The sequence below is a fragment of the Chiloscyllium plagiosum genome, chromosome 34, assembly GCF_004010195.1.
Source record: "Chiloscyllium plagiosum isolate BGI_BamShark_2017 chromosome 34, ASM401019v2, whole genome shotgun sequence".
Classification (NCBI taxonomy): Eukaryota; Metazoa; Chordata; class Chondrichthyes; order Orectolobiformes; family Hemiscylliidae; genus Chiloscyllium; species Chiloscyllium plagiosum.
Genome location: NC_057743.1, coordinates 18,625,584 through 18,643,513, shown reverse-complemented (window position 1 = coordinate 18,643,513; position 17,930 = coordinate 18,625,584). Strand labels below are relative to the sequence as shown.

At 40.7% G+C, this 17,930-nt stretch overlaps 2 protein-coding genes across 3 annotated transcripts in view; one reads left to right on the top strand and one right to left on the bottom strand.

Annotated features, from left to right (window-relative positions):
• The window catches only part of zmynd12 (zinc finger, MYND-type containing 12), a 100,734-nt gene extending 83,213 nt beyond the window's left edge, over nucleotides 1-17,521 (top strand). The window contains exon 8 of the mRNA XM_043675683.1: nucleotides 17,444-17,521. Within this exon, the coding sequence (XP_043531618.1) occupies nucleotides 17,444-17,485 (42 nt within the window). The 3' untranslated portion in view covers nucleotides 17,486-17,521. The remainder of the gene's footprint in view (nucleotides 1-17,443) is intronic.
• The window catches only part of rimkla (ribosomal modification protein rimK-like family member A), a 78,832-nt gene that overhangs the window by 46,494 nt on the left and 14,408 nt on the right, over nucleotides 1-17,930 (bottom strand). The window lies entirely within an intron of this gene.

Here is a 17,930-nt window from a genome sequence, read left to right as displayed (position 1 = left end):
GCAGACACGGGGAGAATGTGCAAACTCCACACAGTCAGTCGCCTGAGTCGGGAATTGAACCCGGGTCTACAGGCGCTGTGAGGCAGCAATGCTAACCACTGGGCCTTTTCTACCCTGCCCAATAGCATTATCTTCAATACAAAGCCATTGGACTACGCAGAAGTAGACCCATTCGGCTCAAGTCTGCTCTGCCATTCAATACAATTATGTCTGATCTGACCCTCAACATTATTTTTTGCTATAGCCCTTGATTCCTTTACTGATGAAAAATCTATCTTGGCCTTGAACATTGGTCAGACTCTGCTGTTCACAATTTCCTGCAGTAAAAAGTCCATTACGTTTTCACAGATTCATTACTCTGAGTGGAGAAGTTCCTCCTTATCTCTGTTTTAGTGATACTCTGAGATTATGCCTTCTGGTTCTAGACTCTCCCATAAGGGGAAACAACGTTACTGAATTTATCTGTCAATTTCTCTAAGAATCTAGTCTGCTTGAATAAGATTATCTCAAATTCTTCTAAACTGCAATGTGTACAGGCCCAACCTACTCAACCAATTATTTTGCTAATAGTATAGTCATATTGCAAACGTTAGGAATGAATCTTCAGAAATAGCTGGAAAACTGAAAGAATGCTCACTTTGCAATGGAGTCTGCTTTTACCTGATGCCACCTATGTGAAATATTTGGATATTACATTTTTCAGTCCTAAACCATCAATCGAAATGTCTTAACTAGCTTTGCAAAACTGCAAGAAATTGCAAACGAGTAAAACAATCCAGCCTATTTCAGTTGTCCAGATAAATCTTTTCATCTCTAGCGTTCCATTTTCATCTTAGGATTCATTAAAGACTCCAGGATTTTCACTTCCACTAATCTTGGAAATCTATTACAAAATGTATCAGTTTATATGAAAAGAGTTCCTAAAATCAATCCTAAATGCTACTTTCATTAGTTTGTCCTGTTGTATAGGGGTTAAGCTCTGAAAGGATTGACCAGGCATGTTAAAGTTACCATCTACATCTCCCTTATAGTATTTTAAACATTGATATGACGGACGATGTAACTTGTGCCTGATTGCCATAATGCAATAGACCATGTCTTGCTTAGAATAAGAGCATCTTCCCATTAGATTACCTCATGGTTCTCCTTTACCATACTTGACCAAGAAGGCCTTGTAGATCCCAACCTTAAAAAAACATTGGCAGGAAATCTATCTTACAAAGAGCACTGCTGAGGATTCGTCACAGTTCTACTGTTGCAATATTACTTGAAGCAACATAGATTTTAAGCAAATTGAAAAGATACTATAAGATTACCACTGGATGCCTTCTTTTGAAGGCTGATATATCCAACCCTCTCCTGTCTTCATCTTATCTGCATTTCATCTGTATACCTCAGTGAACAGAATTGGGTGCAGCACTTGTGTTGCTAAGTAACCATAATCTCTATGTCCTCTGATTTGTGTTTTGATACATTGTGCAGCATTACATGGTCTTTGTTAATTATAGTTCTTCATTAGGCATGTTTTACAAATGATCTTCTAAGAAAGAGGCTTTCTTATAATCTTATAGAATTGTAGACTGAAGAAGTGCAGGTATCAAGTTTATGGGCCTATTTAAAGGAGATGGATTTAGTTGCATAAAAGTGACAAGCTTGTCCCATGCATTTGCTGTTGTGCTGATAACAGACTTGTTGCTCATCGTGAATGTTAATGCGAGATATAGAGTGCAGAGATGTTAGCCTGTTATCAGAATGATGAACAACAGCAACAGCAATCCCAGGTAAATAGTGCGGTGAAGAAGGCATATGGCGTACTGGCTTTTATTGGTAGAGGAATTGAGTTCCGGAGTACTGAGGTCATGTTGCAGTTGTATAAGACTCTGGTGCGGTCGCATCTGGAGTATTGTGTGCAGTTTTGTTCGCCATACAATAGGAAGGATGTGGGGCACTGGAACGGGTGCAGAGGAGGTTTACCTGGATGTTGCCTGGTATGGTAGGAAGATTGTGTGAGGAAAGGCTGAGGCACTTGGGGCTGTTTTCATTGGAGGAAAGAAGTTTTAGGGGTGACTTGATAGAGGTGTACAAGATGATTAGGGGTTTAGATAGGGTCGACCGTGAGAACCTTTTTCCACGTATGGAGTCAGCTATTACGAGGGGGCACAGCTTTAAATTAAGGGATGATAGGTATAGGACAGATGTTAGGGGTAGGTTCTTTACTCAGCGAGTCGTGAGTTCATGGAATGCCCTGCCAGTATCAATGGTGGACTCTCCCTCTTTATGGGCATTTAAGCGGGCATTGGATAGCCATATGGAGGATAGTGGGCTAGTGTAGGTTAGGTGGGCTTGGATTGGCGCAACATCGAGGGCCAAAGGGCCTGTACTGCGCTGTATTCTTCTTTGTTCTATGTTCTATCTCGTTATGTTTCTGGGAAATCAAAAAGACTGTAAGTCACAAGTTATAAAGGTTACACAACTCAGATTTTCTCTTCAGCCATTAGATTCTGATCCTCTACAGTGTGGAAAACAGGCACTTCGGCCTAACAAGTCCACACTGCCCCTCTGAAGAGAAACCCATCCAAACCCATTCTCCTATATTTATCCCTGACTAATGCACCTAACACTGTGGACAATTTAGCATGGTCAATTCACCTGACCTGCACATCTTTGGATTGTGGGAGGAAACCGGAGCACCCGGAGGAAACCCACGCAGACACAGGGAGAATGTGCAAATGCCACACAGACAGGTGGGAATCAAACTCAGGACCCTGGTGCTGTGAGGCAGCAGTGCTAACCACTGGGCCACCGTGCCACCCTAAAGTAAAGTCATTTGAATTCCAAGTAGGAATCCACAAAAATCTCATTACACAAACAGTTCTGAGACAGGCTACCATGGAGTAGTTAAGGCAAACAGTTTGAATGAATTTAAGTGGATGCAAGATAAGTTATGTGCAAGATAGAAGGATGGACATGCTGACAAGCTTAGATAAGGTGAAGTGGGAGGATGCTCAAGTGAACATAAACACTGACATAACTTAACTGGACCAGATGGTCCATCCTGTGCTGTGAATTCATGTTGTCTCAGCCCCAGGATCGTGCTGCAGGTGTGCTTCAGGGCAGTGTCTTAAACCAAATCATCTTCAGCTAAGGATAATGGGAACACCATCACTGCACAGGTTCCCTTTAAAGTCACAAACCACCTCGAGTTGGAAGTATAGCATAGTTTTTCCAACATCTCTGAGTCATAATTATGAAGCTTGCTGTGTAACTGCAGCAGTACAAGGGCAATTCTGAATAGGGAATAAATACTGTCCTTGCCAGCAAAGTCCACATCCTATAAACTAATAGGAAAATATTCCATGTCGTTATCTAATTAAGAAAAGTTTATAATGTTGGTAGAGACGGAGCAGTCAACTTGTCTAAACAGTTTCCAAATGGACTCTTCAGAAAACAACAATAAAATACAAATAGACAAAACACAAGCACCTTACAGAACTTGAGGAATATGGATCTATTTATCTGCAACACTGCTACCACTCATCCACAGAATCAGAAATCTTATGATGACAGATGTCCCAATTAAACCATTGTACAGCAAATAAAAGGTTATAATCAATCGACTTTGAATATCAACACAGGCGTCAGGTACAAAATTAGATTAGATTAGATTACATTACATTACAGTGTGGAAACAGGCCCTTCGGTCCAACAAGTCCACACCAACCCGCCGAAGCGCAACCCACCCATACCCCTACATTTACCCCTTACCTAACACTACGGGCAATTTAGCATGGCCAATTCACCTGACGTGCACATCTTTGGACTGTGGGAGGAAACCAGAGCATCCGGAGGAAACCCACGCAGACACGGGGTCAGAGCACAGATTAATGAACGAATACCTACAAAATATAATTCAGCCAAACTTTTAAAGACATTATCTATCCTTGATTATTTATAATTAAAGTTTTAATCAATCATAAAAGCAATGCAAAGCATGGTACTAAAGTTGGTTGGAACATTGGTTTTTTTGCAATACAGACTGAAAAGCTAGAAGACACGAAGCTTAAAGGTTTCATGTTTGTTCATAGGACTTCTTAACACTGCAACAAGATTACACCATGGGTTTTGATTTTAAATGCGAACATAGGATCTTGTAATTAAAAAATCATTATAAGCAAGATTAAAATATTTGGTGGATAATTACAAGATTGTCCTGATAAATACAGGATGCACTATTCACATCTTTATCTTTCAAATTCTGCTTCATAGGTCTCCTGTCAAAAGGTTGATTGTAAGATCTTAAACCACGAAACTGTACAACCCAAACAGAGAAAATGCTGGAGAATCATCAATCCCATTCCAAACTATACCCAAACAACTTCCCCCTCCAAACAACTAAATGGTAATTCTGATTCAAATTTATAGCACTCCAATGTTCTGAAGTCAATCTGCAAATGGTTGGCATCCTTCCATCTGGGAGAGATGATGGGAATGCAAGCTCAGAACATTGGTAAGGTGAGTTAAGAGTATCTGCCACATTTCTTGTAATGACAGAATGAGTCAATTCTGGAAAGATGAAGCATGCCTTGGGTACTATAAGTGATGATCTCTGTTGACACCCTGATTTCAGGGCTGACCTCTGCTTTGTTTCCCATTGTTGCGCTCGATTTTGACAGCTGTCGTCTCTTTTGACAGTATCCCTGAACTGGACCTTCAGGCACCCTGGTGGTCCCTTGGGTTACTTCCTGTGTGGCATATCCTTCAGGATATACAATCTTACATGGTCTAGAGAATAAACCAACCACAAGACAAGCTCAATGGTATTCCACTTGTATAGCCCACATACTATCAATACATCTATCAACAAAACATTAGTGATGTTGATACTATTAATTAGAAGTTACAAAGTCATTTACTCCCTGCCTCTTAACCCACCAAATCGAACTTCCTGCTGACTCGCCATGGCATTGCCCTAAGCTTACATCTTACTCTAGTTTCTCTCTAATCTTCTCTTTTGCTCTTTCTAAATTCATCTTGTCCATGAGATTCTATCTCGTATGTTCTCAATTATATACACAGGAGGTGGAATCTCATGGGAATTTAAACTATATTCCCAAAAAACTACTGACAATCCAATTTCCTTTCCTGGATCCTCTGACAGATGAATCTGTTAACAGTTCTCCCTCCTCAGGTTCTGTCTCCAACTCTTTCAAATCTGTCAGCATCTTCCCACTCAATAAAAAAATTCAGTATTTTTGGAAACTGTTGTTTCAGCCTCCGGCTTCCGTTTTCTTTCCAAAATTAATGAACTGGTGTTTCTCAAATACTGGAGATCCTTTCCTGGAGATTCATGTTTGAATCCCTCCAATCAAGTTTCTGGCCCACCAGAGTAATGAAATGGCTCTTTTTAACCCAAAGAGAGAAAATGCTGGAAAATCTCAGCAGGTCTGGCAGCATCTGTAAGGAGAGAAAAGAGCTGACGTTTCGAGTCTAACTGACCCTTTGTCAAAGCTAAAAAAAAAGGAAGAAATAGGGAGGTATTTATACTAGGCTGACAGAAGGTGAGTCATGGCTCCAGAAGCAAAGGTAGCAATAAAGAGGTGATAATGACAGTGCACAGAGAGATTATATGGAGATTAGGAGCTGTGAATGACCAAGGCTGAAACCAGTGCGATGTGACAAAATATATGGGGGATGGAGGGGGAATGGGTGAAGTAGAGGCAAAATGGAAAACAGGGGAGAAGGGTAGCAAAGGGGGAACAGGAGAGGAAAAAGATGATGAGAGAGTGGGGAGCGAGAGAAAGAGAGACAATCAAGAAATAAGACGTACAGAAGTGAAAAACATATTTAAAAAAAATAAAATAAATGAAATAAAATTATGGAGCAGAGGGTTTGAGATGACTCTTTGTAACACCTTGTGTGACTGTGACAAAAGGTGAATCCTCAGATCTTGTCCTATTGGCTGGAGGGGAACAACGAAATGTGTTGCATTTGAACTTCCAGAAAGCACTCAACAAGATACCTCACCAATGGTTAGGCCATAAGATAAGGGCCCATGGTATTGGAGGTAATATATTGACATGGATAGAGAAGTAGCAATGGGCAGGGAAATAGTGGCTCTTTTTCAGGTTGATAACCAGTAGGATTCAACAGGGATTAGTGCTGGGACAAAATATATATTAACGACTTAGAGGAAGAAGTGATTGTACTGTAGCAAAATTTGGAGATGACAAAAATAGGTGGAAAGGCAAGTTGTGCAAGAGATATAAATAGTTTGAGATATTGAAATGTCAAGTAACTGGGCAGCAAGTTGATAAATGGAATTTAATGTGGGAGAACAAAAAGTTGTTCATTTTGGAAGGGAGAACAAAAGAACAGACTATTATTTAAATGGAGAAAAGCTGCAACACAAAGGAATAAAGTGCAGCAGGTAATCGTAAAGGTTAGGGGAATGTTGGCCCTTATTTCAAGGATGCTGGAGTATAAGAATAGGAAATTCTTACTCCTGTTATGACGTTGAAGGCGTGTACTGTACCTTTAAGAGTGTGTGAATGCTGTTCTGCAGAGAGAGCTTACAAGAGCAGTGTCAGAGTGTACTGGAAAATTGAAAACATGTAACAGTTGGCTGTGAAATGGATATCAGAGTTGGTTTCTGTATTGACAACAATTTGAATTTAACCAGTTTAAAATTATTCCCCAGGATACTAAAACCCAATCGAGTTTAAATTTATCGTTTTGCCAACATCAAAACAATGAGATGATCCGATGTTGGGGATATTAAAAAAAGGGAGGCATTTTAAAAATCAGACAGTGTAACTGCCATTGAAACACTATCAAAAGCTACCGTTTCATATGAAACATCTTCACAGTAAAAAGAAAGATGACCGAGGGAGATCTTCAGCTAGAAGAAGAAAGACACCGACGACAACAGCCGTTGTATGGTTTTGAAATTAAGTTAATACAATTTTAATAAGTGTTATATTAGGACATTATATTGTTACAGAGTTGGAGGCAGGTAATAAGCAGTAAAAAGAAAGGGGAGCTTACAGTTGTGAATAGTTGTTGTTTAATGTTCACTTTCAGAGTTAAAGAATAAATTGATATTATTTTCTTTAAATAATGGAATTTGGGAGCTCTCTGTCACTCATATTTTAACAGATTACGGGCGAGGTGAACTTTTCTGGGTGTTTAGTTTTATTATCAGAAGGGTTCACTGCTGTGTCAAAACACTACAACTGTCCAAGATGCTGGCGAGACCACATCTGAAGCAGACAACAATTTTGGACCCCTAATTTAAGGAATGGCATTATTTCTTTGGAGGCAGCTCCGTGAAGGTTCACTAGGATGATCACTGGAATGGAGGAATTGGCTTATGAGTAAAGGCTAAACAGGTTGGGGCCCTATTCATTGGAATTTAGAAGAATGAGAGGTGACCTCATTGAAATGTATAATAAGGGGCTGGACATAGTAAATGCTGAGAGGATATTTCCCCTCATCGGAGAGTCTATGTCCTGAAGGGATAGTCTCAGAATGAAGAGGTGCCGATGTCAGACTGAGTTAAGGAGGAATTTCTTTTCTCAGAGGGTTGAGTGGCTTTGGAGCTTTTTGCCACAGAGAGGTGTGGGAGCAGAGTCCTTCTGCATACTTAAAGCTGCGACAAATAAGATTCTTGATCTGTAGGGGAAATCAATGGTTACAAGGCAAAGGCAGGAAAGTGGAGGCTGGGAATCTCAGATCAGCCATGATCCTGTTGAACAGCGGAGTAGGCTGGAGCAACTGAATGACATACTCCTGTACCTAACTCTTATGGTTCTGTGATCAGACCATTCTCCTCCAGTTCTTCTCCTCAACAATGGCACTCAACTGGTACCATTTTTATATAATTGTGGCTAAAAACAAATTACATGCAATGGATTTTCCTCCTATTCATACCATTACCTCTAGTATCTCCCAACTCCCTCTACTCAACTCATCTGCTGCTGAAACTCTAATCTATATCCTTGTTATCTCTATTTGATTATTTCCCTCCCTGTCTGACATCTCACATTTTACCCTTTGCAGATTTGAGGTTGTCCAAACTCTGATGTTTTCCTAACATATTTTGTTCACTCAGCACCCTTGAGCTCTTGGTCGTACAATTGTGCCCAGTTAAGATTCACTTCCATTTTAAAATTCTCATACCCATTTTCAAATTCTTCCATAAACTTACCCTCCCTATATTTAATCACCCCCAACCCTTCAAAACTCCAATACACTGTGATGCTTCACCACTGATGACTACGTCTTCAGCTTGGAATTCCCTTTTCTAAATTTCTCCACCACTCTAACTCAGTTTCATCATTTATTTGGGCAATTTCGATCTAGTCACATATGGCATTCATACCTAAACCACAAAATGATTTTCTTTTTCTCAAAAGGTTAACAGGATAGCTGGATAGAAAGTGAGAAAGCATCATATTAATAGATGATCACCTTAGGCTTGGTTCAAGTAGATTGTTCTTGAAATACCTATCCTTGCATTTAGCTCTGCTATACTTGACAGGATTAGGTTTGATGGCGGCACTTGGTGACAAATCCAAAAATCATTGTATTCAATTAGAAAGTCTTGAATTGCATATAGCGCTCCCAACACCAGATACCTCAAGGTGCTCCATTGCGAATAAAGTATTTTTGGAATATAGTCACTGATCTCTCTTCCTTTCAGGGCATTTTTTCAATCGAAAAAAAAAATGAGAATTAAAAATTGTAAACTTCAGATGAAATATGAGGAAACACAAGCTCATTTTAAATTCTGCTTTAATAAAAATGGTTTCTTTCATATTTTACTTGGTACACTTCTGCAAAATATTCATCTGATGTCCAAAAGAATTAGCTGAAGAATTCAAGAAGTATTTCTTAAACAGCTGTTGTAACATCTGAATTGAGGCAATATTCCCTGGGAATAAAAATATAGAGTAGACATGCCAAAGAATTTTCCAGCAATAGCAAGTGTGTACAGACTGGTTTTTTTTAAGTTTCCTGAATACATCTGACATCAAATATTATATATCACCAGGAAACAGGCCCAGCAATACGAAAGTAATAATACAAACCAGGCAAACAGACAAAGTTTTTCTGGACATTGAGTAGCATCCATCCACAAAAATGAATGTCATTGAAAAGAAACTGATTAAAACTATCAGTAATGATTTCATGACTTAAACTGTTTGCCGTATAAGATAAACTTTTGAGCCTCTGAGTAATCGTACTGTTCAACTTTGAAATATTCATTTCTTTTGTATTGACATGTATAAGTGAACATTAGGCACTGAAAGGAGAAGAACATTCTCACCAAATTATGCCTCACGTTCAATGCCCCAGACTCCTCCATTATCATCACTGTGTTTGTAGTCAACTCAACATTTGTGGAGATAAAGCCTCATCTTCACACAGATGCCACCCTCCATTATATTAAATATATTCAGACAAAATCTAACAGCTTAAAACTGGGCAATGAGGAGCTGCAGGCCATCAGCAGCAGTAGGACTGCTTTCAACCACAACCAATAATTTAATGTTAAAAATCACAATACCAGATTATAGTCCAACATGTTTACCTGGAAGCACTAGCTTTTGGAGCGCTGCTCCTTCATCAGGTAGCTGATGTGGGAGCTCAAGGAAGTGGCTGACGTCCCTGACTCTTATACTTGCAAGATGTGTGTCCAGCTGCAGCTCTTGTTTGACCAGGTGATGGCTCTGTAGCCGCGGATGGACTCACTGTGGAACATCCACGATGCTGAGGGTGTCGTGGATAGCACGTTTAGTGAATTGATCACACAGCAGATTAGGATTGCTGAGGGAGACAGTGAATGGGTGACCAAAAGACAGAGAAAGAGTAGGAAGGCAGTGCAGATGTCCCCTGCGGCCATTTCCCTCCAAAACAGATATACCATTTTGGATATTGTTGGGGGAGATGGCTCACCAGGGCAGGGCAGCAGTTGCCAGGATCATGGCACTGTGGTGGGCACTGCTGTTCAGAACAGCGGGAAAAAGACTCGTAGAGTCATAGTCATAGGGGATTCTATTGTAAGGCAAGTAGACAAGTGGTTCTGTGGCTGAAAACGAGACTCCCAGATGGTTTGTGGCCTCCCAGGTGCTCGGGTCAGGGATGTCACTGATCGGCTGAAGATGAAAGGGGACAGTAAACAGCCAGTTGTCGTGGTGCACATTGGCACCAATGATACAAGTGAAAAATGAGAGGAGGTCCTGAAAGCAGAATTCAGGGAGCGAGGAGAGAAGTCAAAGAGGAGGACATCAAAGGTAGTGATCTCAGGATTGCTACCAGCGCCACATGCTAGCCAGGGTAAAAATGAAATAATAGGCAGGATGAGCACGTGGCTTGAGGGATGGCATAGGAGGGAGGGGTTCAAATTTGTGGGATATTGGGACCGGTTCTGGGGAAGGTGGGACTATTACAAATTGGATGGTCTACACCTGAACCAGACTGGAACTAATGTCCTTGGGGGAGTTTTTGCTACTGCTGTTGAAGAGGTTTTAAACTAATGTGGCAGGGGGTTGGGAACCAGAAGAGAAGACTACTCGACAGTGAGGTGGAAACCGGAGAAGGTAAGAATCACAAAGTTAGCATTATCAAGGGGAAGAGGAGGCAGAGAGCAGACGAACGCAGAAGAACTGGCGGCCTGAAGTGCATATACAAGGAGTACAGTGGGTAAGGCAGATGAACTGAGGGCTTGGATTGGTGCCTGGGAATATGACGTTTTGCAATCAGAGGCTTGGGTGAAGGAACAGCATGATTGACAACTAAATGTTCCAGGATATAGATGCTTCAGACAGGACAGGGAGGGAATAAAAATGGGGGAGGAGTTGCATTGCTGGTCAGGGATGATATCACAGCTGTGCTAAAGGAGGACACTATGAAGGGCTTGAGCAGTGAGGCGCTATGGGTGGAGCTGAGAAATAAGAAGGGTGCAGTTACATTGGTGGGGCTGTATTACAGCCCTCCCAACAGTGAGCGTGAGATAGAAGAACAAATAGGTAAATAGATTATGGAATGATGTAGAGGCAACAGGGTGGTGGTAATGGGAGATTTTAATTGTCCGAACATTGACTGGGGTACACTTAGTGTCAAAGGTCTGAATGGGTCAGAATTTGTAAGGAGCGTCCAGGAAAGCTTTCTACAGCAGTATATCAATAGTCCGACAAGGGAAGAGGCCATATTGGACCTGGTGTTGGGGAAATGAGTCAGGCCAGGTGGTAGAAGTTGCAGTGGGGGATTTCTTTGGGAATAGTGACCACAATTCTGTAAGTATTAGAATACTCGCAGACAAAGATAAGTGTGGTCCTAAGGGACGAGTACTAAACTGGGCCAAGGCCAATTATATCAAAATTAGGCAGGAGCTGGGAAATGTGAATTGGACACAGCTTTTGAAGGAAAGTCCACATTTGATATGTGGGAGGCTTTCAAAGATAGGTTGAAGATAGTGCAGATAGGCATGATCCTTTGAAAACATGGGATAGGAAAGGCAAGATTCGTGAACTGTGGATGACAGGAGAAACCGTGCGACTAGCCAAGAGGAAAAGCGAAGTGTACATAAGGTCCAGGCAGCTAAGAACAGAACAGGCCTTACAGGAATATCAGGAGAGTAGGACCATTCTTAAATAAGGAATCACGCAGGCTAAAAGGGGTCATGAAATAGCTTTGGCAAGCAGAATTAGAGAGAATCCCAAGGCCTTCTATTCTTATATAAGAAGCAAGAGGGTAACCAGAGAAAGGGTTGGTCCACTTAAAGGATAAGGAATGAAGGTTGTGTGTCAAACCTGAGAAAATGGGTGAGATTCTCAATTATTACTTTGCATCAGTGTTCACCGAGGAAAAGGTGGTGATAAATGCTGAGATTAGAGATAGAAGTTTGTTTACTCTGGATCACGTTGACGTAAGGAGGGAAGATATGTTGGGTAGGCTAAAAGATATTACGGTGGATAAATCCCCAAGACCAGATGGGATCTATCCCAGGTTGCTGAGGGAGGCGAGAGGAAATAGCTGGGGCCCTGACAGATATCTTTGTAGCATCCTTAAACACAGGTGAGGTGCAGGAGGACAGGAGGGTTGCTCATGTTGTCCCCCTTTACAAGAAGGGTAATAGGGATATTCCAGGTAACTACAGACCAGTGAGCCTGACATCAGTGATGGAAAAGTTGCTGGAGAAGGTACTGAGGGATAAAATCTATTTATATTTGGAAACGAATGGGCTTATCAATGTAGGCAACATGGTTTGTGTGGGGTAGATTGTGCCTTACCAACTTAATAGAGTTCTTCGAGGAAGTAACCAAGTTGATAGATGAAGGAAGGGCTGTAGGTGTCATATACATGGACTTTTGTAAGGCGTTTGATAAGGTTCGCCATGGTAAACAAATGGAGAAAGTGAAGTCACACGGTGTGCAGGGTGTTCTAACTAGATGGATAAAGAACTGGCTGAGCAACAGAAGACAGAGTAGTAGTAGGGAGTTTCTCGAAATGGAGAAAAGTGACCAGTGGTGTTCCACAGGGATCAGTGCAGGGGCCACTGTTGTTGTGATATACATAAATGATCTGGAAGAGGGCACTGTTGATCTGATCAGTAAGTTTGCAGATTACACGAGGATTGATGGAGTAGCAGAATGCATAGGGGACTGTCAAAGAATACAGCAGAATATAGATTAGACTGGAGAGTTGGGCAGCGAAATGGCAGATGGAGTTCAATCCAGACAAATGAGAGGTGATGCATTTTGGGAAGTCTAATTCTAGAGCAAACTATACTGTAAACAGAAGAGCCTTGGGAAAAATTGATGAGCAGAGAGATCTGGGAGTGCAGGTCCATTGTACCCTGAAGGTGGCTGCACAGTTGGATAGATTGGTCAAGAAGGCACATGGTTTGCTTGCCTTCATTGGATGGGGTATTGAGTATAAGAGCTGGCAGGTCATGTTAAAAGTGTACAAAACTGGTTCGGCCGCATTTAGAATACTGTGTACAATTCTGGTTGCCAAATTATCAAAAGGATGTGGACGCTTTGGAGAAGGTTTACGAGGATGTTGCCTGGTATGGAAGGTGCTAGCTATGAAGAGAGGTTGAGTAGGTTAGGATTGTTTTCATTAGAAAAAATGAGATTGAGGGGGGACCTGATTGAGTTCTACAAAATCATGAAGAGTATATACCGTATGGTCAGACATAAGCTTTTTCCCAGGGTCAGGGATTCAATAACAAGAGGTCACGCTTTCAAGATGAGAGGTGAAAAATTTAAGGGGGATACACGCAGCAAGTACTTTACACAGAGGGTGCTAGGTGGCTGGAATGCTTAGCCAGCAGAGGAAGTAGTGGCACGCACGTAGATTCATTTAACATGCATCTAGACAGAGGCATGAGTAGGTGCAGAGCAGGGGGATACAGATGCTTTGGAATTGGGCGATAAGTTTAGATTGGCTTAGGCTTGGAGGACCAAAGGGCCTATTCCTGGGTTGTAAATTTTCTTTGTTCTTTGTTCAAATAAACCTGTTGGTATTACACGATTTTTAACTTTGTCCATGCCAGTCCAACATTAGCACCTCCACATCATGATAATTTAATGGTTCAGCAAGTCCCTCACACCACTATGACAATCAAGCCAGGTGCCAGTCCTGCTCAATGGGCAGTGTATGAGAGCATGCCCGGGCAGTACTACGCATACTGAAAAGCAAGATCCCAATCTGCGTAAATTACAACTCGAGACTAAACCGTAAAAGCAGCAAGCTTCAGACAGAGCTAAACAGGTGTAACAATCAGTAGATTTGATCAATTTTACTTGTTAAACTTGATTAAAAATCCTGTAATATTCAACTTGAAATGCTTGTGTAATGTTTCTGTTTACAAATTTGATGAATAAAGTATATTTGTGTAAAAAGAAATCAATGGTTTAGATCAAAATTCCAGTTATTAATTGGGTTGGCAAACTAAACAACCAATCACAGGAAATGGCTCCAAAATAAATCCTCACTCACTATCAAAACATCAGTGCACAAGGCAAATCTGAAATACCTGCAACCATCTTCATTAAAATAATGAGATGATGATCAATCTTGTCCTACGCTTGAGGTCCCTTGATTACAGATACCTATTTTCAGTCAATTCAGTTCACTCCATACGATATCAAACTAGAGGGTATAGCTTTAAGATAGGAGGGGAGAGATACAAAAGGGGCCAGAGGGGCAATTTCTTCACACAGAGGGTGGTGAGTTTTTGGAACAGGCTGCCAGAGGTAGTGATGGATGAAAGTACACTTTTGAAAATTTAAAAGACATTTGGCCAGGTACATGGAAGGGATAGGTAGGGAGGGATACTGACCATGTGCAGGCAAACGTGACGAGCTGAATTGTAGAAACTGGGTGGCATGGAGAGGTTGGGCCAGAGGGTCTGTTTCCATGCTATAAACCTCTATGGTTATGACTTTATGACTTGATTGAAGGCACTGGATGGAGTAAAGGCTCTAGATCCTGATAATTTCATAGCTGTAGTACTGTAGTACTCTTGAACTCGCATTACCCCAATAAACTGATCCAGTACTGACATCGACCAGAGAATGTGAAATTATTCACTGATGTTCTGTCCAGAGAAAGCAGGACAAATCCAGTCCAACCAATTACCACCTTATTGATCATCAACAAAACATTGGAAGGTGTCACTGAAAGTGATCGCCAGCAGCAACCTCATGGAAATAATGTTCTCAGTGATATTCATTTTGGGTTCCACCAGGACAACTCAAATCCAGACTCAACTACAGTGTTGGCCCAACATAGAAAAAGTAAATGAATTCCAGAGATGAAGTGAAAGTGGCTCCTCGATATCAATTATCGAATATCTTGATTAGCTAGTTTCGTTACGGCTTCTTATTGTTACAAAAGGAATCAATGGGAAAATGTTCCATTGGTCAGACACACCTAGCACAAAAGATGGTTGTAGTTGTTGGGAGGCTGATCATCTTACCTCAGGACAGTACCATGGCAGTTCTTCAGGACAGATGTTTTCTCAACCTGTTCACAGGTGTGCTGATATATCCCTGGAGCAGGTAGAACTTGAACTTGAATGTCCTGGCCCAGACGTAGGGGCATCACCACTGCATCACACGTGCACTGAGTTCTTCAGGGTAAAGTGTTATCTTCTAATCAATCTGTTCAGAGATGCTGGAGCAAGTGAAACTTGAAACCAGGCCTCCTGGCTCAGCTTCCAGGTCACTATCACTGCTCCACAAGAGCCCCTTAGTTCTTGGAGAATTTATTTTAAACTACCATACTCTCAGATCTGTGCAAGTGTGTATACATAATTCTCTAATCAACCTTTTCAGTGATGTTGTCACATACCTCTGGAGCAGGTGGGACTTTAACCTGGGCTTCCTGGTGCAGAGACAGGGATACTACTACTGTACCACAAAGCTCCTACTTCTTCAGAGTAGATATCTTTCTAACCAACTCATTCAGAGATGTTAATACATCATGTCCTAAAGGTGGGACTTGAATCCTTTCTAACTCAGAGGAATTGACACACCACTGTATCACAGAGCCTTTGATTTAAAAATACTTACCCGAAGGAACCAATGTCTTCAGTGATGTTATTATATACCTTTGGAGCAGGTATGACCTGAATGTGAGTCTCCTGACTCAGAGGTAGAGACACTACCACTGCACCAGAACAGTCCAGCTCTTCATGGTATAAATTTAGAATTTTTTTTCAAACCAGTCTGTTTAGAAATGTTATTACATACTTCTGTAGCAGGTGGGATTTGAACACAGACACCACAGGCCTGAGGTAGGGACACTATCACTATGCCACAAAAGTCTAGATCTTCAAAATAAATTTTTATTAACCTATTTTTCTAATCAACCTACTCAGATGTTATTACACACCTCTTGAACAGCTGGACTTGAACCCTGGCCTCTTGGTCCGGGGGTAGGAACACTACCACTGCACCACAAGATGGCCCTCTAGCTCTCCAGAATAACACATCTTCAGTGCAACCATCTTCAGCTGCTTCCTCACTTAAGTTCTTAAGTGAGGAAAACTGCTGACGACTGCAAAGTGTGCACTCCCATTTATAACTTCTCCGACTCAGAAGCAATTAATTTCCTCACACAGCAAAACCTGGAAACTTCCAGGCTTGTGTATACAATCTACAACAATTCTGCAACTTATGAGCCTTGGCATCATCTTCTAAACCTGCAACCTCTATCAATCATAAGATCAAGACAATAAGTGCATTAAGACCACCACCTGAAAGTTACCATTCAAGACCATGAGTTGGAACTTTATTGGCATTTCTTCATTGTCAAATACTTGAAACTCCCTCCCTAACAGCATTCTGCTAGGGCTCAAGAATATAATTTCTATTCTTGCACAAGATTGGTGAAATATAAACACATTGCATTATATGAACAACCTGCCAATTTGTCAAAAGATAGCTCCAAATCACACAAGAGCAGCTTCAATCTGGCTGACACATCTTTAAATTCTTAATTCTTCATGTAATTTAGCAATGGGTGGGAAAATACCCTGTATCTTTCTTTAAAAAATGCAAAGCCCTGTCAAGGATTCATCACTTGCAATATGCTAACAAACCTGCAGCAATATTGAAGTTGCTTTTATTTCATATATCAATTACTGGAGAATATTCTGTAACGCTTAAAGCCACAAACCAACTGAATATTTTCTAAGAAATACTGTTATTTCACAATGAACAACTCTGATGTGAATGCACTGAAAACAGTCTATAGCGTCTCTCAGAATTTCTGATTACAATCTGTCAGTCAATAGACCTATCCATTTATTTTAAAAACCCAAATTCAAAATAAGACAAAATTAGTGAGTGGTGGGAGCTGGCAGTGCATCAATGTTGCTGGGATTATAGTGAAACTATTTTAATTAGGAAGTGGTTGAGTTGCCTTTGTCTGTGCATATCAAGGGACAATGGTAGGAATTTCCAATGTCAGGAGAAAATGATCCATTAATTCAGTCTGCAGTCTCTGCAGTATCAGCCCCACCCCCACAACGTCTGCGCACACAGCCAAGCATTCTGCACTTGTGCCAAAAGAATCTGTATACTGAGCAGCAAAAGCTCCAAAGCACCTGAAAATAATCAAATACATTCTTTATGTTTAAATATATCAGCAGCTCCAATTCTGTTATTTAAAACACTGCACAGAAGTTCAATATAATACTTCTTTAGTTCATATGATCCAAAAGATCTAAATGAAAGCCATCAATTGTGCTTTTCAAAATTGCATTCAGGCTGCTGATTTTTCTCTTCTTACTCCAAACTCCAAAAATGAAACGATAGAGTAAATTGTTTTAAAAAAGTGAAATGAATAAAGAAATGTTACAGCTTGACTTATTTGAATACAACTGTTTGACTATTTCTTATTAAATTGACTTATTCCTCTCTTGCAGCAACAAGATTATCAACAAGAACACGACTTGATTGACAAATGAGCAAAATAGATCGTACAATTCATCCTCACATTGGCAGCAAAACCTAAACTTCTAAATTACTAATTAAAATTCATATTATTAAACACAATTGCCAGTTATATCTACTTTTCATTTTAGGGTTTATTCTATTATAAGATTGTATGAAATATTTGTAACAACCTTTAGTGTCAGCACAACAAGCCCACAAATTGTTGCTTTCTGAAGCACCGGTACTAATAATTTCATAGCCTGAGTTACCCTTCCTCCTACACTACTAAAGCTGTCAATTTATGTTGGGGTTTAGTTTTGCAGGTCCTAAATTTTCTAATGATCTAATGTAACTGGCTATATCCCATACATGAACTTAGATAAAATGAACTGCTTATCCACCAGATTCATCACAGGTCAATTTGATTTGCTCCTAACTAGACAATTCTGGGCCACCCGGACGAACCAACCCAACCAA